Source organism: Dreissena polymorpha, chromosome 9, assembly GCF_020536995.1.
Source record: "Dreissena polymorpha isolate Duluth1 chromosome 9, UMN_Dpol_1.0, whole genome shotgun sequence".
Taxonomy (NCBI): Eukaryota; Metazoa; Mollusca; class Bivalvia; order Myida; family Dreissenidae; genus Dreissena; species Dreissena polymorpha.
This window is the reverse complement of record NC_068363.1, coordinates 41,280,036-41,305,429: the sequence shown is the minus strand read 5'-3', so window position 1 is coordinate 41,305,429 and position 25,394 is coordinate 41,280,036. Positions and strand designations below refer to the sequence as shown.

Below are 25,394 nucleotides of genomic sequence, written 5' to 3'. Positions count from 1 at the left end.
TATTCCTCGAAAATCCACAACATTTACATCACAGGGCGTACTTTTGAGATCGATGAAAATCAAATGTGAAAAATGGGGTGGGATTTTGATAATGAATAGCTTCGAGACTGCATATTAACTGAAGGGATTTCTTTAACTTAAGTATGATGGATTAGTGTTGTGGCTTCGTTTTGAGCAGTGGGAATAGAAAACATAGGAAATCACTTGATATAATGTTTGCACATTATAGAAAAAAAGTTTTGACACAATCACCGTTGTTTTGCTAAAAAAGGCAACAAAAACAAGTAAATATTGTAATTCATTGTAATTTGATACTTTCATAACAAATATTTTCTCCTTTAAGAATTGTTCATATAGTGTTTCTTAATATTAAAAAATCGTTCATTTAATAGTATTTTCCATACTACTTCAGGGGTTTCACTGGCCAAAAAAAAGTGTTCACGACGTGAAAACCTTCGGTTAATCTCACTTTATTTTTAATGACAATCATTAAAAATAATACAACTAAAATAATGTCATTGACTGTTATTACTTATTACTATGCTTTCCTATCATCACCCAAATTACAAGAAGTACCTTTAATAAGTCTTAATACGCTATATTTTTTTTATATAAATAACATTTTTCCATATGATAAACAACATAGGTGGCCAAAATGATCAAATAATGTGAACATTACTGCAACGGTAGGTTGCACAAATTTTTCATATTTATTTATTCAAATATAAAACCAGGGCTTTTTGGCCCGATTGTATAGCCGAAATTCGGCTATATTCCCAATTGCAAATAGTATACTTTTTTTCCCAAAATTAGCTTAAAAATTCCCAATCAGAAAAAAAAGCTTACGACATCAGCTATTTCGCTTTTTTTTACAAATTATCGCCACTTTTGAAAAATTGTTACATGTTGCGACAATGGTGATCTGCAGCGAAACCAAATTGAAGATATCCTTATTTAAATTTCCAGTATTCTGGATTATTTCCAACTTGTTTACCCTTTGTCTGCTTGCAGTTTCCCTTTCCCTAATCGCATTATGAGCTTATTTTAGTAGCTGGGTCCACAGGGATTTCAATTGAAGCAGAATCCTGCATTTTGATGCAAGCATTTTGCAATTTTGTCACTTTTGACTCTTTCAAATTATCGTGACTTCCTTGTATCATTTTGATTCAAAGGTTACATGAAACTAACATAAAATGTTTGTTTTATTATAGAAAAGAAGTTTTTTAGTCAAGCAAGATATACTAAAAGTTATACGTAGCTATATTTGTAGAGCAGGCAAATAATATCCACAAACAAAATATCTAGTTTTTTGCTCTACTGCCAAAGGCAGAAGAGCTTATCATGGGATGGCATGGTGTCTGTCCAGTGCTCCAGCTAGGATTTGAAAAGGGCAGGGGGGATTTTTTGTCAAAAGGGCACTTTGGACGCGCAGTATTTTGTCAAAAGGGCACTGTCGAGCGCGCGATCGTTTCTGGAATGCTTCCTCTTGCATGTTAATTTATATGTTATTAATAATTGTTTGAATGAATTATTCCCATCATCATTAAACAATTCAAATTTAATGACTTACAATGAGGAATAAATTAATTACAATGTATTTTAATAAGAGATTTATCAATCATCATATGTAAAAAAAAAGATTTTTTAAGAGCAGGGGGGCCCTAGGAAGGGCAGGGCGGAGGTTCGGGAGGGCAGGGCGGGGTGCCCTTCGATTTAGGCCTAGCTGGAGCACTGCTGTCTATCTGTGTGTGTGCGTGTGCGCGTGCACGTGTGCGTTAGACTTTTCTTGTTTATTCGATAAAGTCCACAGTTTTCGTCCGATTCTTTTCAAACTTGTTCAGTGTCTTTATATTAATGAGGACTCGAACCCTATTGATTTTCAGGTCACTGGGTCAAAGGTCAAGGTCACAGTGACTCGAAATAGTAAAATGGTTTCCGGATGATAACTCAAGAATTCTCAGGCCTAGGATCATGAAACTTCATAGTTACATTGATCATGACTGGCAGATGACCCTTATTGATTTTCAGGTCACTAGGTCAAAGGTAAAGGTCACAGTGACTCGAAACAGTAAAATAATTTCCGGATGATAACTCAAGAATGCTTACGCCTAGGATCATGAAACTTCATAGATACATTGATCATGACTGGCATATGACCCCTATTAATTTTCAGGTCAAAGGTCAAGGTCACAGTGACTCAAAACAGTAAATGGGTTTCCGGATGATAACTAAAGAATAATAAGGCCTAGGATCATGAAACGTTATAGGTACATTGATCATGACTGGCAGAACCCCTATTGATTTTCAGGTCACTGGGTCAAAGGTCAAGGTCACAGTGACAAAAAACGTATTCACACAATGCTGCCACTACAACTGACAGCCCATATGGGGCATGTTTTTTCAAACAGCCATTTTTTTAAAAGAGCAATATTGAAGCAATAAGTCCAGAATGACTTCCCCTTGAATATGAGAAATTTTTGAAATCCCGCTTGTTTACACAATTAATTCCACAGTTTTCGTCCAATTATTTCCAAATTTGCACAGTATCTTTATATCAATGAGGACTTGAACCCTATTGAATATGAGCTAGGCCTTTTCCGCCCTATGACACGGTTCCGAATTTCGGCCCCATTCCCAATGCAAATCCGGTTGTTTTTTTTCCCAATTGAAAAAAAAATCCCAATTCCAAAAAAAAAAAAAAAAAACAATTTTTTCAAACCTTGAAATATATAAGTTAACCTGATCCAGTGTAGGAAATGGAAAAATATTGCATAATTAAATTATCTGTTGCCTTGAATTTGTTTTAAAAACAGTAAAATATGTTAAATTGATTGTTTAAGACTTTCCTAATTTTCCACAAAATCCTGCGTTTCACGCAATTTTTTTCACCTCAAAAAAGGACAAACCCTTTACCCAAAATCAGATAAAAAACCTGCACAAAATGGAGCGGAAAAGGCTTGCGAGCAGTATTGGAGAAATAAGTACACAATAATCCCCCCTTGAATTTGAGAAAATTCTCCTTGTTTGCGTGATTAAGTACACAGTTTCCATCTAATTCTTTCCAAACTTGCAGAGTGTTTATAGCAGTAGAGCGATTCAGGCCCTCATGGGCCTCTTGTTAGTATTTTGACCCCTGAAAAGTTCATTTGACCCCTGAAAATTTCAAGCACAGGGTCATTTGACTCCTGCATGGTTTTCAAAAACTATTGAAATCCCTGGTCCATATACCCTGTAGCATAGTTACCTGTAGGATGGTTTTCGGGCTCCTTAGTAAGGACAAAGTCCTTTTTAGCTCATCTATTTTTTGAAAAAAAATTATGAGCTATTGTCATCACCTTGGCGTCGGCATCGGCGTTGGCGTCTGCGTCCGGTTAAGTTTTGCGTTTAGGTCCACTTTTCTCAGAAAGTATCAATGCTATTGCATTCAAACTTGGTACACTTACTTACTCTCATGAGGGGACTGGGCAGGCAAAGTTTGATAACTCTGGCGTGCATTTTGACAGAATTATTTGCCCTTTTTTATACTTAGAAAATTGAAAATTTTGGTTAAGTTTTGTGTTTAGGTCTATTTTATTCCTTAAGTAACAAAGCTATTGCTTTCATACTTGCAACACTTACTAACTATCATAAGGGGACTGTGCAGGCAAAGTTATGTAACTCTGACTGGCATTTTGACAGAATTATGTGCCCTTTTTATACTTAGAAAATTGAAAATTTTGGTTAAGTTTTGTGTTTAGGTCCACTTTATTCCTACAGAATCAAAGCTATTGCTTCCATACTTGCAAAACTTATAAACTATCATAAGGGGACTGTGCAGGCAAAGTTATGTAACTCTGACTCGCATTTGGACGGAATTATGGGCCCTTTATACTTAGAAAATTGAAAATTTGGTTAAGTTTTGTGTTTTGGTCCACTTTACCCCTAAAGTATCATAGATATTGCTTTCATACTGGGAACACTCGCAAACTATCATAATGGTACAGTTAAAGGACAAGTTGCATACCTCTGGTTGTCATTTTTACGGAATTATGGCCCTTTTTTGACTTAGTAACTTTGAATATATGGTTAAATTTTGTGTTTCGATCCACTTTACTTCTAAAGTATCAAGGCTATTGCTTTCAAACTTCAAATACTTTCATGCTATCATGAGGTTACTGTACCTGGCAAGTTGAATTTTACCTTGACCTTTGAATGACATTGACTCTCAAGGTCAAATTATTAAATTTTGCTAAAATTGCCATAACTTCTTTATTAATGATTAGATTTGATTGATACTTAGACAAAACTACTCTTACCTGACATACCACAATAGACTCCACCCAAACCATCCCCCATGCCCTACCCCCCTCCCCCCCCCCCCGAATCCCCCCTAATTTTTTTTAAGATCATCTCACAAATGACCACCACACCCTCACACTATACCCACTCCCCATCCCACCCCCTTCCCCCAATTTTTTTAAACGGTTAAAAAACACAAATATTTATTTTTATTATTTTATTTTTGAAATACCGCGCAACCTTCGCAGCCAAGAATCCCCTCCCCCCACGCACCCGCATTTTTGGAAGATAATGTAATAAATGTCCACACCCCCACACTATACACCCCTCTTCACTCCACCCCTCCCTCCTTTGTGATTGAAATTGAGAGTCCCTTCGCCTTTAAAAAGAAAATAGATGAGCGGTCTGCACCCGCAAGGCGGTGCTCTTGTTTAGCCCCCTGTCGTGCTGACCTCAAAAAGCTTTGTGTGGGTCCTGCATATTTGACATAGTTTGATACGGTGACTGATAAAGAGTGTTTTTTTAGTATATTTGATTGTTAAAGCGAGATTATGCGATTTTTTTATATGTGTTAAATTGTAATATATTGATAAAATATGGTACAATAACACAAAATAGACAAGAAAAAATATACATTGAAGACGAATTTCATAAAATGCAGCAAAGACAAATTAGCGCCCCGAGCCGATTGTGACGGAGATATTTCGTACACATTTTCCTACAATAACCGAAGCATTTGTCTTTTATTTGGACAGACATTTTCGATTTCAGAATTAAATATCTGGCTTATTTTGCAATTTTCGATACATGTTCTTTTTAACTTTTATTTTAATTTATATTGAAATATATATTATATAATAAGTTTTTTACACATTGTTTAAAAAACTCATAAATATTTGACAAAATCGTATAATCTCGCTTTAAGATACGCAAATCACATTTTTCATTTAGTGATCGTACAACTATACTCTTGCAAGTGTTTATGCATGCATTCTTGGAAACTATTAAAGGTTTCTGAACCCAAAACATGTTAGGATAAACTGTTCCATACATTTATTACTCTGTAGGGGAATTGCTTCAGTGTAAATGAAATGGATATGTTAAACATCACTTTACAAATTTTAATTTCTTTGAAGGGGGAGCATCTTTAGGTGCATCCATAGTCCAGAGAAGTGGTATGGCAATGGTGCAATTCACTTTTACTGTTTCAGGGTTCTCAATAAGAGCCGGCCGCCGGCCAAATTGGCCGTTTGAAATCAGATTTTGGCCGGTTGAAAATCGCTCAGATTTGGAAAAGTCGGCAATTCACTTTTCGAAATTTGCGTGTCTTTTCAGTTATTTTGCTCCTATTTGCTATTAAGCAAAGGCGTCGCTTCATTATCTCCCTTAACGCATTACTACATCAACAATAAAAAGGCGCATATTGGAATCGGTCAAAAAGCAGTAAAATATTTTGACGTTCTGTTCATCACATATTAAGCTAAAATTTTACAAAAGTAATAAAGAGCTTTTTCCATTTATCGTTTGTTAGTTACAAAAGCTAAAATTCATAAAATGCACACAAAAATGCTCACATTTAAGTGCCTGGTTGTCACTGGTTGACCACTAAAATAGCCATAAAATTGCCCAAAATGCAGGAAATCAAGTTCTCAATTTAAAATTTTTAGGGGGAGCATGCCCCCTGCCCCTCCCCCTAGAAATAAAGAATGCCTGTTGGTTTTACATTTGGGCCTGTTGGCTCAAAAGTTATTGAGAATCCTGCTGTTTATGTTAGTGGGGACTCAAACCCATGTTCATTGGTTTAAAAGAGCCTAAACCACTGGGCCTTGCTAACTTTTACATATTAAGAGGCATTCAGTTCTTGATCTGAGAGCACTGGTATATGTATGGATGAAAAGTTAACAAAAAGAACAGAATCAGTCACATTTATGTTATTGGTTAAACTTAATAATATTATAAATTCCAAATCATGTTAATTACCGGTAATAACCAATCCGCAGTTGTATTTCCCAGTATGAGTCTATGTAATTTATGGTATTTTTCTCTCGGATTTAAAGTGTTCTTTAATTTTTATGTCCCCCACTATAGTAGTGGGGGATATATTGTTTTTGCCATGTCTGTTGGTTGGTTGGTCTGTTGGTTGGTTTGCGCCAACTTTAACATTTGCAATAACTTTTGCAATATTGAAGATAGCAACTTGATATTTGGCATGCAAATGTATCTCATGGAGCTGCATATTTTGAGTGGTGAAAGGGTAAGGTCATCCTTCAAGGTCAAAGGTCAAATATATGGGTTAAAATCGCTCATTTAATGTACACTTTTGCAGTATTTCAATATTCAAGATAGCAACTTGATATTTGGCATGCATGTGTATCTCATGGAGCTGCACATTTTGAATGGTGAAAGGTCAAGGTCAAAGTCATCCTTCAAGGTCAGAGGTCAAATACAGTATATGTGGACAAAATCGCTCATTTTATGAGTACTTTTGCAATATTGAAGATAGCAACTTGATATTTGGCATGCATGTGTATCTCATGAAGCTGCACATTTTGAGTGGTGAAAGGTCAAGGTCATCCTTCAAGGTCAGAGGTCAAATATACGTGGCCCAAATCGCTTATTTTATGAATACTTTTGCAATATTGAAGATAGCAACTTGATATGTGGCATGCATGTGTATCTCATGGAGCTGCACATTTTGAGTGGTGAAAGGACAAGGTCAATTTCATCCTTCAAGGTCAAATAAAGGTGTCAAAATTGCTCATGTAATGTCACTTTTGCAATATTGAAGTTTGCAATTTTATATTTGAAATGCATGTGTATCTCATGGAGCTGCACATTTTGAGTGGTGAAGGGTCAATGTCAAGGTCATCCTTCAAGGTCAAACGTCATATAGGGGGACATTGTGTTTTACAAACACATCTTGTTCAATCCCTTTAAAAAGTTGTTGGCAATTTGTGAGCAGGTCAGTATGCGCGTCTCTCTGTCATTTATTGGCTTAGCATATCATATCCTGTGATTCATAAAAGTTTGTCAGGCTTGCAAAAATATTGGGATGTTTATGTTAATGTTAACAAGTAAAAGATAACAGTATAATAAGCTAGCGTGGATTATAAGTGTATGACACATGTAGTAGATAATCCATGACTTTTAGCGAGTGGATGATAAGGTAAAAATATACTACTTCATAAAATGTGCTTATAACTGTGTGCATTTCAAGATATGCGCACAAGACATTACTAATGACAATATACAATTTAGAAGGTTAGTGTTGTAGTGTGCGCACTCATCTATTTGCCTTTTATCCTATACCAATAACTTAAAACAATGCAATTAATATAAACTGATGATAGATGTAGACATTAAAATATATAAATATATTAAAATGACTAACAGAAGCCTTTTTTCGGCGTAAGCTGTATTAAGCCAGCTTTTCACCTGACCTGACCTTTGTAAGTGTCCAATAATATTCAAATAAAATTTCCAGCGGCTAGGTACGAATGAATACACTTCATTTATTCCATTGGCTGATTTGAGTATAACACTAGAACATTGGAAACATATCCGCGTTATTGTAACACTGTTTTACTGCATGAAACAATTTTATCTCTAATGAAAAGGCTCAATAGATAGAACAGTTTTAAAATCAATTCTCGACATAAATACAGTTTGTGCGTACATCTTTTATTTTCAGATAATTACCAGCGCAAAAGCGTTTATACCTAAGGCTATGCATTGCATTTCAACCAGCGAGGTTTCGGGTCAATTCGCGGCCAGTGTGTGGGTGTCAGAGTTCATATACAGTTCATCACCGGAGTTCGCAGCCAGTAAAATAATCGTTATATAATAAAGACTCTATCCGTGAACTAGGTGACCTGGAATTTTCTTTAGACCAGAAATATGTTAAATGAAGATATTCAGCAATATAATTATGATATGTCAATAATAGATTATTAATGTGTTTTCAACAATACAATGATAAATATTATTTTAGAATAATTTAACAATAATTATTCCATCATATTGACTATTGTATTAAGCATGAGCGCGATGATTCTCGAAACTGTTAATAATCGAATCATATAGCAATGTCCGACAAACCACTAAAACAGATTTGTTCGAAGAACGCGCCTATAAATACGAATACTTCGCGTGTGGCCGGTTGACTCGTATGTTTTAATTTAACTTCCATTCTTATTTTGGTTTTCTGTTTTGTATCTAAAGGTTTATTACCAGCAATATGTAAAAAATGTAAAATAAGCCGCGAAAACTCCGCGTAACATCCCTTACTGCGTGTGATGCAGCTATGAACTGCACAGAAAAAGACATTCGCTATCATTGATCGCATTCATTGAACTATCAACGCCGTTTATCTTTTTTAAAGATATTTCTTGTTAAATTTATTTTAACACTATAGTTAATTAAGCGGTACTTATTTTTAGCACGAGAAGAGAATTAGTGTTGTGGGGTACCCTCCAGCCGAATCGCATATCACGGTACTTTGAACCAGACACAAGATGCGCAATTGCTAGCTTCATCCCTGGTTCAATTGGAAGTCTGTAGTTGTTGCGCTGTTTCGTTATCCTTTAGCCCACTCGTGCGAGAATCTCATCAAACATCTCGGTTGGCACTCTCATGAAGTTGACAAATGCGAAATTGATCTCTTGAACAATGCTATACAAACTACCGGTCCATGTACCGCTTGTAATTGATATATCACGTGTGTTATGTATCTTGAGCATGCGTATGTCCACTAACGGTACACGTGACGCTTGCCATTAAAGGGATCTTTTCACGCTTTGGTAAATTGACAAAATTGAAAAAAGTTGTTTCAGATTCGCAAATTTTCGTTTTAGTTATGATATTTGTGAGGAAACAGTAATACTGAACATTTACCATGCTCTTATATAGCCATAATATACATCTTTTGACGATTATAAAACCTAAAAATTATAAAGCGTTGCAACGCGAAACGATTGAATAATTTGGAGAGTTCTGTTTTTGTCGTTAAATTTTGTATAACTACGAAGATTGCTTATATAAAGTATAAAATACGTCAAGAATGTGTACTCGGCGGAATAGCTCAGTATGCTAAAGCGTTTTTACTTCAGGACTCTGGCAGGACTCCAGTGTTCACTGGTTCGAAACCAGCTCCGGGCAATGTTCTTTTCCCTTTTTTAATTTTATTCTTGATTTTTTACTGGAGCTTTTACGATCCAATGTTTACATTTATCAATATAAAGCATTTAATGAATAAGTTAAAAAATGCCAAAATCTGTGAAAAGGCCCCTTTAATATCACGCAGGCGACATGGATCTCTTGAGCATGCGTATGTCAACTAACGGTACACGTGACGCTAGCCATTAATATCACGCAGGCGACATGGATCTCTTGAGCATGCGTATGTCAACTAACGGTACACGTGACGCTTGCCATGAACATCACGCAGGCGACATGGATCACTTGATAATGCGTATGTCAACTACCCCTACACATGAAGATTGCCATTAATATCACTCAGGCGACATGGATCTCATTAACATGCGTTTGTCAACTAACGGTACACGTGACGCTTTATATTAATATCACGTATGTGACATGGATGTCTTGAACAAGGGTACGCCAACTAAAGGTATACGTGACGCTTGATATTACTATCACCCAGGCGACATGGATTTCTTGAACAAGGTAACACCAACTACCGGTACACGTGACGCTTGATATATCGCGTATGTGACATGGATCTCTTGAACAAATGTACGCCAACTAAAGGTACACGTGGCGCTTGATATTACTATCACACACGCGACATCGATCTCTTGAACAAGGCTATATATGTACCGCTTGTAATTGACATAACACGTGTGTTATGTATCTTGAACACGGGTATACAAACTACTGGTACACGTGGTGCTTGTTATTAATATCACGCAGGCGACATGGATCTCTTGAGCATGCGTATGTCAACTAACGGTACACGTGACGCTTGCCATTAATATCACGCAGGCGACATGGATCTCTTGAGTATGCGTATGTCAACTAACGGTACACGTGACGCTTGCCATGAACATCACTCAGGCGACATGGATCTCTTGAGCATGCGTATGTCAACTAACGGTACACGTGACGCTTGCCATTAATATCACTCAGGCGACATGAATCTCTTGGGCATGCGTATGTCAACCGCCATTACAAGTGACGCTTGTCATTAATATCAAAGTACTAGTACATGTACCGCTTGTAATTGATATCACACTTGCGTTATGTATCTTGAACATGGGTATACAAACTACTGATACACGTGGCGCTTGTTATGTCACGCATGCGACATGGATCTCTTGAATATGCGTATATAAACCACCGGTACACGTGACGCTTGAATGATATCACGCATGCGACATTGTTCACTTGAACATGACTATGCCAACTATGGTACAATTGTCTCTTGAAATAGATATTACTTGAACATGGGTATGCGAACTATCGATATACGTGACGCTTGTACTTGATATGGCACATGAATTTATGTAACATATGTATGCAACTTCCGGTAAATGTACCGCTTGTAATCGTGTCACCAGTTATAACAATGTTTAACCGTATAGTAAATTTCATTGTCATTTTTAAAACCTAGATATGCCCGAAACACCAGTCTCTCGTGTCAACCTGTACACTTGAAGGAAAGTTGTAATTTGTATTGAAATGGCTCCTTTGAGGTAAGAATAATAACACATTGTATGCATAATAGTTATATTGATCAAAAAGTGAAACAACACGATACAACCATACATCACATTACAAAAACTGTATACAAATACGAATATTTATTTGCAGTCAGGCCACAGGGCCATAATACATACAGTTTAATTTCATAATTATATAAAATAACCTAAATAGTTAAAGAATACAAAGTCATATGATGCAACACACGCACGCACTTTCGTAGAACAAATACTGCTATACATTATAATACCACCAAAACCTGTATTACCTAATAATTAAATACCTATAACATGTAAGCATGCAAAATAGTAACATACTTATAAAGTAACCTAAGAATCAGTATTTTTATCAGATATAAATAAACAATGCAATACAAGCATGCAGTATTAAAATGAAAGCTAATTTGAATGATTACTACGTAATTGTTATATATTAGCATGCACATACACACATTTTGCAATAAAAAATATGTGCTTGTCATTTTCATCGGCCATTAACATATTGAACAAACGAAACAGTTTCCATTTCATTTAACCACTGCAGAATTAACAAATCATATCTGTGTTATACAATGGGCACTGCATAAACACAGGGTACTCATCTTCTACATTATACACATGTCGCATAAGACAAAATTTACAGTATCTATGATTACGTATATAACATACAACAAGAATATCCGTGAAACTGATGGATGCTCCCCGATGATGCGCTGTGTCAATCTATATGTTAATAACCACCCAGTGACCTCAAACCTCATCAAAAGGTAGAGGTCCATGCAAGGTACCTACATGCCAAATATGAAAGAGATCGGTAAAGTATTGAAGGTGCTATGAGAAACTGTGACAAAAGTGTGACGGAAAAATCTTTTATTAGCCTTGGTGACCTTGACCCCAGTGACCTCATCAAAAGGTAAAGGTCCATGCAAGGTACCTACATGCCAAATACGAAAGAGATCGGTAAAGAATTGAAGGTGCTATGGGAAACTAGTAAGGAAGGACAAACTGGCAACTATATGCTCCGGCGAAATTTTATTTCAGGGAGCATAATAATTAGGAAAAATATGAAAAACAACGAATTTCAAGAATAAATCCTACGACAGAATCAGGAACACTGATAATAAAATGGCTTTTGTAAGGTGCATGAAGACAGCGAAATGAATACTGCAAACCATACAAGTCACAGAACATATCATTGACAATTTATTCATAAATGATTCAGCTATAAAGGTGCCATGATGACACTATATCGCTCATGTGACTGTTGTTTTTGTCTATAAACTTGAACTCTCTTCCTGGCCATTTAAAAGAAGTGTTCACTATGAGCAAATAAGGACAAATTTGCCTGTGAGTTGGGTATAGCATCTTTTGAAATTCACGGAGGAGGTCAACCAGACGATGTTTTATGCCAAATATATAGACCAGATTTATGCATGGAATGCATTTCATTTAACAACTTTGAAAGAGGTTCATGCAAGAAAACTCGTGCCATGTTTCATTAAGATTGGCACAGAGGTTAGATGTTGTTTAAGTAAAAAATGTTGAACCATGACGGACCAAGACCATTCACAATAGCTCACCCTGAGCACTTTATTCTCAGTTGAGATATAAACACAAAACAATTATTGCATAATAATACATAGTATGTGTTTACTCGCTCAGTCTTTAAATAGAAAAAAGGATCAAAAGACGCAATAGTAAGTATTCAAAGTTCAGATGAATTTAAAATTATAGATCATTTAAGTATCACATTAAACTAACCCAGCTAAAGCAATTCTTATCTTTTTTTCATATGATAACTTTTTCTTCTTATTCCATTCATTTAAAAAGAATTGTAGGTAAAAGCAAAAGTGTGACTGTGACATCTGACGGGCTGACCTTTTAATGCACTGTATAAAGCTGTTGAATTGTTCACATATTTCAGAATTTACAGATTCAAAGCCTTAAAGTCTGCTAGCTGTAAAAGCACTAGAACATTTGTGGGAGTAGCCATGGAAAATGTCATGAAAAACACGTACATTTTTATAGTATCCACTTTCTCTGTTTAGGCAATATTCTTGTAAATTACATGCAAAGTCATAAAACACGTCTTGTGGAGGGGTTTCTAAATAGCTATAGTGATAATGCGGGATCTTTTCTTCCTTCTGCCCCAGTCATGTGAAAACCATAGCAATGTCCATGGTCTGCACAGAACCAAAGAAATAATGTTGATGTTCCTCGAGCAGAAGTTTGAACTTTAGAATAAAGCTTTTGACATTTTTCAAATTCTAAAGTCGTATCGTCATGGTCTATATTTCTTTTAACACAGCTGTAATTGTCAATAGAAAACTTTCTTACACTTCTTAACTTTAACCCAGATTCATTAAAATAATAGGCCCTTCCAAACTTTTCAGGATTGTATGTGCCCAGTTGAGGTACAGGTGGTTCTGGTTCAGTAACTTGCAATGACATTGATTCATTAATTAGATATTGCAAAAATAATCTAATGTCATCAGGCAATATTTCATTGTTACTTATTAAAGACTCGCAAATTAAATCTTTTAGTTCAGGTGCAAACGAACGAGTTTCATTAACAAAACTATTAAATTGATCATTTTCAATATTGGGGCTATTTAATAATAGTTTAATTTTGTAACAATATGCACGGGGTACAAGGCTTGTAATGGACGCTGTTGTGGCTAGCATTTTTAAAACATTTGAAAATGCAACTCGTTCATTATCACTCATTTGATAAAATCTTTCGAAGGAACCCAAAACTTCAGAGGGCAGTGCTTGTTTTAACAACTCGATACGGTCCAATAAATCCCTCTCTGGAAAAATTTCATTCTCTTTAATTTCATTCAGTTCTTTCCGAGCAATGTAATCTAAAGTAGTTCGAAGGTTAATCATTTCTTGTTTGTCAATTCCATTCAAATTTTTCAAAAAACATCTATCCATTCTACGATGCAGCGTATTATTAATGCCCAAAGCCTGGTTTGTTTCTGTAATTTCCTCATAATTTGAATTCCGAAATCCAACCCCTACTTTTGTACCATCACAGCACAATCTCTTAGGACCATAACCACATACACCACAGGGTATACGGAAATCCATTTTCATGTTTGAAGCCCAACTGAACCAAAAATTAAAACAAACTGTTTGATCCATAAACCTAGCGTTATTGTGGCGAGTTTTATACATCTCATTTTTAAACTGGCAGTAAGAGGAAAAGGTGCAACTAGAATTCATAACCATAGATACAAATTCCCACCCAATTTCATCTCCTGCTGCTGTATCCCTACTTAATACATGTATACAATCTAAGTCCCCTTCATCCCAAAGAATTCTGCATGGCTTACTAATTGAATTATAGCATTCAAGTATATGAATGTCACATTTTACAGGTGCAAAATTTGTGTAAATAGTTTATGTCCTTTGTCTTTCGTGTATGGTCAGTCCATTTTCACTGTAATTATCGTCATCTTCTCGCTTGAGCCAACCGCTTCCACAGGGACAGGTATCGTCTGGAATATCTGGAAATAATACAGCTCCTTTTAGGCAGCCATCTGGACATCGAACAAGGTTAGAATCATTCCACTGATCGCGTTTAATGATATTTTTCCTTAACTCATTATTGTCTTTAAGTCTGGGAGAATGTTTACTTCTACACGTAAAATTCCAAAGTCCAGATTCCTCATTGAAGTTATTGTATGCAGCAGTACTTAATGTAACCGAAACAGGCATTTCATCATCAATATTGTCATCAAATAACTGCTATTCTTCATCATCATTGTTATCAATATTTGTATGAACTAAATCTTCCCACACGTGAGTATATGATTCAAACAAGCAAATTCGTTGAATTTATATCCCCGCCCATATGCTTCTTGACACAAAAGGGTTATATTTGACACTGAAAGCATTTTTTCAAGATACAAAGGGCCATAACTCTGTAATTAACAGATGTTGTACAATGTCATTTGTACAATGTCATCCTCTTGTCCATATATATACTCATACCAAGTTTCAATGAAATCCGCCAAAGCACTTCCAAGATATGGCTCCGGACACAAAAGTGCCTATAGTAAAAAGCATTTTTTCAAGATACAAAGGGCCATAACTCTGTTTTATCAGGTGGTATACAATGCCATTTGGCGTGCATCATCCTCTTATGCATATATATACTCATACCAAGTTTCAATGAAATCCGCCAAAGCACTCCCAAGATATGGCTCCGGACACAAAAGTGCCTACAGTAAAAAGCATTTTTTAAAGATACAAAGGGCCATAACTCTGTTTTTAACAGATGATGTACAATACCATTTGGCATGCATCATCCTCTTATGCATGTATATACTCATACCAAGTTTCAAATAAATCTGCCAAAGCACTTCCAAGATATGGCTCCGTACAAAAAAGTGCCTATAGTAAAAAGCATTTTTTCAAGATACAAAGGGCCATAACTCTGTTTTTAACAGATGGTGTACAATGCCATTTGGCGTGCATCATCCTCTTATGCATATATATACTCATACGAAGTTTCAATGAAATCCGCCAAAGCACTTCCAAGATATGGCTCCGGACACAAAAGTGTCGGACGGACGGACAGCCGGACGGACAACGCCAAAACAATATCCCTCCGCCTCTGGCGGGGGATAATAAGTTTAAGTGCCTACAAACCTTCGAATTTAGTAAAGTACTTATATTTCTCTTATAACTCTTTTGAAAACGGCATCTACCAGCGGTGCATGACACAGTGCATTTACCAAGCCTTTTGTTCATGCTAAAATGAACAAAAGCTGGATACTCGTCACCTTCTATAAGAACAGAATATTTTCTAATTTCTGGTTTTCTAGATATTTCAACTATTTCCTGATTGTTAAAACACAAAGTCTTTTGAACAAAGTGTTGGATTCTTGACAATGATTCTGGACACTGTACATGGTCCGGTGCTAAACAAGGTAAAACATGCAATTTAACAAACTTACAATGCATGCAAGTTACACAGTTATCTCCTGAAGAGTCTAAAACTAGAAATTCTTCGTTCCTAATATTAAATTCCTTCACATTAAGCAGAGTTTTGTATATTTTACATGTGCAGTCAAGATAGTCACCAGTTTCTTGACAAAACCTAGTAGTGATAATAAAATCATTTGCTTTAAATGAACCATCCATTTCGCAGTAATCATTAAGGCAACAAACTAGATTGCCATTGTCATCATGCATTTGTATAACTAAAGTGCCATGATCTAGAAGGGAACAACAGTAGTTTTTAAATATTGACAGGTTTCCGAAATGCTCAGAAATATCCGTTTCGGTGTCTTTATTAGAAATGCCAACTCTTTTCTCTAATTCTGATCTACAAATATTTATTGGCTTTAAATGCTTTATGGGCTTTCTTTTTTTCAAAACTGGTTCTGACGTTCAACAGTGGTTTCATTCCATTCATTTAACTCTGGAAAATACTTCTTATAAAAGGAAAATAAGTTAACATAATCCTTTTTCAAAAAGAGCTGAATCGTTGTGTTTCTCAATGATGTACCCAAAGAAACGTTGCCTGATTCAACAAAATTAGATTCATAACGTGCTGATTTTACAAATAAATCTGGCTTTGCTTTGATGTTTCTAGACAAGCAATTCAAAACAAATGACTGATGTAGGAGAGTACCATTCACAACTGCTGGTACTGTTATTATATCTTTTGAACAATGACTTTTGGTCACAAGTTGATTTATTTTAAAGTCATAAATAAGTTTCAGTCAACTTTCATGCAAATCCTGGGGTTTCATTTAAAAAAAACATCTTTTCTGGATTGTCTACAGATGCTTTTGATTTGAATGGCGAAAAAAGTACTACGTAAGACAGTAGTTGAACACTATCACAATTTTCATTGTCATTCAGTTCATTTACATATGATGGCAAAATTTTATCAACACAATGACCAAATATTTTATCTGAGTGATTCCTTTTTATATTATGTTTATTTTCATCGATTTTCATTTGATTTATATCTTCCAATGTAATAACTTGATGCAACAAAACATTATCATCTGCAACATTAAAATGCTCCTTAAGGAAATATAAGTACTTCTGTTCCATGAAACCACTGTAAACTCCAGGTTCAACATACCTTACATAATAAAATTCATTGTCTTCAATTTTATTTTTAAAAACTGAACATACAAAGGTTCCAGTTGTACAGTTGTTATGTGCAGATAATCTACTAGCTTCTTGTACTAGTTTAAAAAAAGATTTCTTCTTTGATATAACAAAACCCTTTTCTGCTAAAATTTGTAATACAAGATTTTGCAATTTTAAAGCGTTTGAACAGTTTGTTAAATTTTCAATCAATATATCTGACCACAATTTATTGTCAACATTAAATTGAACATTCTCATTTGATTTTCTTTTTTTCCGCATTCCTTTGTTTAAAGTTGTTCCTGAGAAGTATGTATTGCACAACTCTGGTCGAGATGTAGAGACAAACACATTATTTTCATTATAACTAGCTACAGTATATATATCTTTAGGAGTAGGACTATAGTCAGCAGCAGTATTAAACTGTACAGTTGGACACTTTCCGTCATCATTTTCCCAGTTTTCACCTAAATATTTTCTTTTAAGTAAGAAGTTATTTTTATTTTTTTCATAATCAGAAGAAAGACGTATACTTAGCGATTCCAGGTATTTGTAGTGTTCCTTTAATGTGTAATAACCCGTTGTAATGGAGAAATCTTCATCAAAAAAGAGCAGCATCAGTTTGGACCTCTGAAATTAATAATTAAACAAGGGCTGTTTGTAAAACATGCATGCCCCACATATGGGCTCTAAGTTGTAGTGACAGCCATTTTGTAAATATGTTTTTTGTCACTGTGACCTTGACCTTTGACCTAGTGACGTGAAAATCAATAGGGGTCATCTGCGAGTCATGATCAATGTACCTATGAAGTTTCATGATCCTAGCCATAAGCTTTCCTGAGTTATCATCAGGAAACCATTTTACTATTTCGGGTCACTGTGACCTTGACCTTTGACCTAGTGACCTGAAAATCAATAGGGGTCATCTGCCAGACATGATCAATGTACCTATCAAGTTTCATGATCCTAGGCATAAGCGTTCTTGAGTTATCATCCGGAAACCATTTTACTATTTCGGGTCACCGTGACCTTGACCTAGTGACCTGAAAATCAATAGAGGTCATCTGCTAGTCATGATCAATCTACCTATCAAGTTTCATGATCCTAGGCATAAGAGTTCTTGAATTATCATCCGGAAACCATTTTACTATTTCGGGTCACCGTGACCTTGACCTTTGACCTAGTGACCTGAAAATCAATAGGGGTCATCTGCTAGTCATGATCAATCTACCTATGAAGTTTCATGATCCTAGGCATAAGCGTTCTTGAATTATCATCCGGAAACCATTTTACTATTTCGGGTCACAGTGACCTTGACCTTTGACCTAGTGACCTCAAAATCAATAGGGGTCATCTGTGAGTCATGATCAATGTACCTATGAAGTTTCATGATCCTAGGCCTAAGCGTTCTTGAGTTATCGTCTGACAACCACCTGGTGGACGGACAGACCGACCGACAGACCGACATGAGCAAAGCAATATACCCCCTCTTCTTCGAAGGGGGGCATAATAATGAAAAGTTATTTTGTCATTTTCACATAAGGCATATAAGTGATTTTGATATACGATCTTTAACAGTATACAACTGAATCCTCTTATCTTCAAATGAGCGGGATCGCCAGACAAACTTCAACATTGCGACATATTTGAAACCAATTGAGAAGCAAATATGAAGTTGCTATCTGAAGCGACTAAGAAGTTATGAGCATTTTTCGAAACCTAAACGTAAAGTGTGACAGACAGACAGTCCGATCACTATATGCCCTCCTTCGGCGGCATAAAAAGATGTGCCAGAAATTAATGACTTAAAGGATATAATACATGTAAATGTAAACAAATAGATTTTTTCAACAAAAGCAAAAACAAAAAACAAAATGCACCAAACAAGCTTCCTATTCCTTGATAACATTTATAAATCTGCATTTATTTACTGTGCTTTCCCTATCGGTATTTTATGGCTATTTATTTCACACAGATTTCATTACCAGTAACATGATGATGAATAAAAACAAGAGCACCGCATAGCAGGTGCCAACGCTCGACTGCGGGTGCAGTTTCTTGTTTTAAGAGTTCACAGTGACCTTGACCTTTGACCTAGTGACCCAAAAAAGGGTGTGGCATGTATAACTCATCAAGGTGCAGCTACATATGAAGTTTCAAAGTTATAGGTGGAAGCACATAAAACATTGTGGCATTTCTTTGCCAACTGAAACAATTAACATGTACATGCAAAAAAAAATTCAACAATAACAAATGCACCAATCAAGCTTTATATACCTTGTGTGGCATTTCTTTTCCAACTGAAACAATTTACACATGCATGTACAGGCATGGCATTAGTGCAAAACCCTCATCCACCAAAGTTAACCATTTTGAAAAATAGCAACAATTATATAATAATATGCAGAAGACAACAGAAAGGAAATATGTCCTCAAAATAATAACACTAATATGGTCTTTTACTTATATTTTACTTTCAAAATAGGTTTGGTTGTGGGTTTTTTTAACAAAAAAACCCCTAGTTTTAAGAACGAGTAGGACATTTCCACAATGAAATAGTGAGGGTTATCTGAAATTAACGGTATTTTTTACCTTCTTTCCATATCTTTTGACATTTCTGGTTGCAGACCTCTTAGCTCAGGCTATGTCAACCTGAGAATGAATTGTGTGTGTGAAAATATGGAAAACAAAATTATATAAACTAACTAGTTTATCTTTTATACAATTACAGAATGTTATGTTCTGATAAAACTGAATGGTTATGACATCAACTCTGTGGTCTGGCTTTCACACAAAGACATCTGTTGAACTTTTCATGTTTACCACTTAATGACAAACAATGCCTTAGATGATTAAAGGCATTGCTTTAGAAGTATAGGACCTGCAGTCCAACTATTGCCTTACAGCTACCAATGATGAAGGGCATTATGGTGCTGATCAGGGGCAAAAAGGCGAGGCTAAAAAGAGACATGACAGGGTGCCCAGATTAAGGGCTCTAGACAAAACATTAATTTATAGGCTGTAACAAGCCATATAAGCAATCAATACTGGATTGCAATCACTTTATAAATGTTCATTAAGAATGATGAAATATCTGTCCGATTAAATGCATAGAAAAGTTACCGTTATTTTATGTGTCTGAGGCTTAATGTCCCTGGGAACTTGTACTTCACTTGCATCCACCTTGTCTTGAATCTCTGGTTGAGCTCCCTACAATTTATTTAACCATAATACAGGTATTATACTTTTTTTAAACGGCTTATTTTATTCAAAAATATAAAAATTACAGAAAAATAAAATTGTTAATTATATTTGTAGGTGGAAGCGCTTTGATTTTAGAGCAATGTTAAGGTTTTAGCCTGACGCGGAATTGCAGTTTTGTGCATAAATCACATTTGCTTATGGCTCATAAATGCAGTCCACTTTGTTGTAGCACTAAACTCACAGTCTGCACAATATCCGAAAAGAGTGCTATGGTGCTGTCATGCTCCTGAACCGGTACTTCCGTGGCTGAGAGAGCTGGCCATTCTGTAGGATCTTGAACAGCAGCCTCCACACACAGCTGGTTTGGCAGGTCGTCCTGTATGATAGCTAAACACCTACTAGCCCCTTCAGCACTCAGATGTAGTCCATCATGGGACAAGTACAGGGACTTCTTAAAATTAACTTTTGATTATAGAAAATTACCGTACCAATTTGTTTTAAACATAACTAAGATATTAAAGCAGCAAATTCAATGAACTGGTTTCCCTCAACGAATGAAAAAATATTTTAGTTTCAATCAATTAGAGTGTACAACTCTGAACTGACCAAAATGATCATCCTGATGAAACTTATGCAAGAACTACTAAAAAAATAATAACACATGTTTATTTTTTAATTTCATTAACTTCCATATTACAGCGCAGACAGATATCTTTAATTATGGGGCTTTACGTCTAGAGCTGAAACCAACAAAACGTGCAAGTGTACCACCACAAAGTAATACATCTATTTTAAAATTCATGATATTTCATGTAAAAGTTATTAAGAAACCAGTAATTGCAACAAAACTGCTCAATGAGTCAATTTTCACCAATTAAGGGGGCATATCTCTTGAGCAAAGAAGGATGTCTGAACAGAATTTGGGATTGGTCCGCCGCAGTATAATGATGCATATATTTATTTTAAGTTTCATGATGATGAAATTCCATGCAACAGTTGCTGAGAAACTTCCTATTTCACTCTAGATCATTCCCTTTACCTGTTAAGTTGCTCCATAGTCCATGTATCTCACAAAAGGCACATGGTGACTCAGTTCCCACAGCATGCTGTTTGCGCTCCTTATCCACTGGCAGTAGTTCCTCAACTGTGCCCCTGAGAGTGGCCATCGGGGAAACATTCTCACATCCAAATCACGTGGAAGAATCTCGCAAAGCACCACGTTAATTTCAGTGCACACACTGAATACAACATCAAGGATCTCTGTCACACAACTAAACATAACAAGCAAAGTCATTGAATTGATATACCCTGCCAATATGCTTCTGGACACAAAAGTGTTATATTTGACACTAAAGAAGAATTTTTTAAGAAACAAAGGGCCATAAATCTGCTATTAACAGATGGTGTACGATGCCATTTGGCGTGCATCATCCTCTTATCCATATATATACTCATACCAAGTTTCAATGAAATCCGCCAAAGCACTTCCAAGATATGGCTCCGGACACAAAAGTGCTGGACGGACAGATGGAAAGACGGACGGACAGACAACCCCAAAACAATCTCCCTCCGCCTATGGCGAGGGATAATAAGGTAATGGTATTAGTTGCTCATTGTATTATCTTCCCATCACAAACAATTATTAACAAGAGATGTGTTCGTCAGAAACACAATGCCCCCTATTGCGCCGCTTTGTATTTTTTTTTACCTTTGACCTTGAAGGATGACCTAGACCTTGAACTTTCACCACTCAAAATGTGCAGCTTCATGAGATACACGTGAACACCTAATATCAAGTTGCTATCTTCAATATTGAAAAAGGTATGGCCAATGTTAAAGTTTTCGGACGGACAGACGCCATATATTTGACATTTGACCTTGAAGGATGACCTTGACCTTTCACCACTCAAAATGTTCAGCTCCATGAGGTACACACGCATGCCAAATATCAATTTTCTATCTTCAATAATGCAAAAGTTATGGCCAACGTTGAAGGTTTTTTCCGACGGACAGACAGACTGACACACATACTGACTGACGGACAGTTCAACTTCTATGTGCCACCCTACCGGGGGCATAAAAAGTTACAAACAACTACAAAATTATTTGAGAAACTAACTTATTTTATTTCATTAAAATGCCAATCCAAAAAAAATCTAATCAGAAAATGATATTAAGTTGATCAAGCTCATTTTTATTCATGCTGCTAAACTGTTCAGTGGCGGATCCAGGGTTTCTAGTTAGGGGGTTGGTGTGGACATTCAATAATACAGGCCAATGTAAAAGCATAATGGAGTAGTGGATGTGGTGTCCGCCTAGTGATAGGGAGTTAGGAGGTTCTCATTATCTTCTCCATAAACACCAAGTTCTGGTTCTTCCCAGGAACAGACTCGAGTGTCTCAATAAGCATAGTGCGTTCGATGCAATAAAGCTAAGGTAAATAGGTTAAATAAAAACTAAAACTGAAAAATTTCTGTTCAACATACCGGTAGAAATCGCTATCCTTGCAGCAAACATCGTTAGAGCCAAGATGCAGGTACAATATGTCGTAACAACCTGACATCAGCTCTTGATGCAGCAGCTTTCTAAAGCCCTTCCGGTCAGACACATACTTTGCACCTGCATAGTAAAATAAGATCTTCAATTTGGAATTGGTTTTCATTTGCAATATTTTTTTTGAGTTGTCATTTGTTATTGAATATTATGAAAAATAGTCATCATTGCTATGTTCGAGACAAGCAAGCTTATCTTTGTTAATATTTATCTCACTTGTTCTATGTTGCGTCAAATTTCTGGATTTGCAATCTTTTTTTCCCATTTTGGTTACAGCAGAAAGGGTATTTTTCTTGATTCCATAATACATGTTTTATCAGTGTAATAATATACATGACGTGTACATGTAAATACGATGAAACTGTCAGGGTAAAATATCTTTTTGGGTATTAAAGCAGTATTCAGTGGAGTTTTAAGCATTTCTTTAAAAAAAAGTGATGTGTTCGTTGGAAACAGAATGCCCCCTATTGCGCCACTTTGAAGCCATCTACATGCATTCAAACTTTGACCTTGAAGGATGACCTTGACCTTTCACCACTCAAAAATGTGCAGCTCCATGAGATACACATGCATGGCTGCCAAATATCTAGTTGCTATCTTCAATATTTAAAAAGTTATGGCCAATGTTAAAATTTTCAGACGGACGGAATATTTGACATTTGACCTCGAAGAATGACCTTGATTTTCACCTTTTACCACAAATATTCAGCTCCAAGAGATACAAATGCATGAAAAATATCAAGTTGCTATCTTCAATATTTAAAAAGTTACATTTGACCTTGAAGAATGACCTCAGGGCTTTTTTTCCTTCTTTGGGACCCGCCGAAAATCGGCCGTTTCCCCGCGGATTATTTTTTTTCCCCTCAGCAGGTAAATTTTCCCCCAGACTTCATTTTTTCCCCTAAAACAAAAAAAAATTAAATAAAAAAAAATAAAAATAAAAAAACTTTAAATACATAAGTTTACCTGATCCAGTGTAGAAAATAAAGGATATTGCATAATAAGATTATCTGTTGCCTTGAATTTGTTTTAAAAACAGCAAAATATGTTTAATAGATTATTTAAGACTTTCCTTATTTCCCCCAAAATACGGCGTTTTGCGTGATTTTTTCCCCCAAAATCCGGCATTTCGCGCGATTTTTCCCCCCTCAAAAATGGCCAGGCCCATACCCCAAAATCAGATAAAAACCCCTGGACCTTCACCTTCACCTTTCATCACTCAAAATGCTCAGCTCCAGAAGATACACATGCATGCCAAATATCAAGTTGCTATCATCAATAGTGAACAAGTTATGGCCAATGTTAAAGTTTTCAGATGGACGGACAGACGCCATATATTAGACATTAGACCTTCACCTTTCACCACTCAAAATGTTCAGCTCCAGGAGATACACATACATGCCAAATATCAAATTGCTATCATCAATAGTTATGGCCAATGTTAAAGTTTTCGGACGGATGGACAGATGCCATATATTAGACATTTGACCTTGAAGGATGACCTTGACCTTCACCTTTCACCACTCAAAATGTGCAGCTCCATGAGATGCACATGCATGCCAAATATCACGGTGCTATGTTAAATATTGAAAAAGTTATGACCATTGAAGTGTTCGGACGGATGGACTGACAGTTCAACTGCTTTATGCCACCCTACTGGGGGCATAAAAACACATTAGTTGGTACACAAAGCTTCAAATAAATATTAAAATTAGCAACATTTTTCCAAAGGCAGCAACAAACACTGCAGTATAAGACAGTAGCTAAAATAATTATGCCAACGCAAAAATCATCAAAAGACTATGGCGGCAATTTATATCGACTATATAAGACAGTAAAAGGCGTAATATAAAGCAGCATGCCACGAAAACATGTTGGGTTTCACACTCAACTATAAACAGTTAAAAATTATTAATTTTCAATTAAAAAAATAAAGAAAGTCAATCCTTGTATTTGGAGGACACGCAGACTTCAAACGATGGACATTGGAATCCCCGGCAATAAGAACACGAACATCGCTGCTGCACTAGACATGTTCTTCAATTGAAACAGAATAAACAAAAGGCTTCCCGGCAAAGGACATCGTTCCACGAACCCTGGGGAAGTTTAAAAACTCAAAATACAACACGACAACAAACAAACGCCCGAATTCAAATACAATCCGAACCTGGATTTTCCAAACAAGTTTAACAACGTTCAGTTTTTAAATAGGTAACGTCGCGAAATCAAATTACAAATTCTAAACGAACACTTTAATGTGAAAATACTGAGCTCAGGCCGGGAATTGAACCCACGACCTCCAGAGTGGTAGTCAGACACTTTAACCACGTCGCTAAAGAGCTAGCCCAACAGCAAGGCTGTTGGAAGTGACCTTATTTCACTACACTCCTTCCCCTTTTAATGTTTCAAGGCCCAGACACGCCCGCTACAGCATGTCTTGCATCCGCATGGCCTTCCCAGAAACCATTAAACAGCTCAGACCCATTCCCGCATTCACAGTTCTTTTTTTGCCTCGTCGCCATT

General features: G+C 36.1%; 1 protein-coding gene across 1 annotated transcript; it reads right to left on the bottom strand.

Annotated features, from left to right (window-relative positions):
- Nucleotides 1-21,360: 21,360 nt before the first annotated feature.
- Nucleotides 21,361-22,980, bottom strand: LOC127845983 (uncharacterized). Its single transcript, XM_052377162.1, has 2 exons — nucleotides 22,805-22,980; nucleotides 21,361-21,589 (listed from the first exon to the last, which is right to left on the bottom strand). Exons 1-2 carry the CDS (start codon nucleotides 22,978-22,980, stop codon nucleotides 21,361-21,363), a joined length of 405 nt encoding a protein of 134 aa, XP_052233122.1.
- Nucleotides 22,981-25,394: the final 2,414 nt, after the last annotated feature.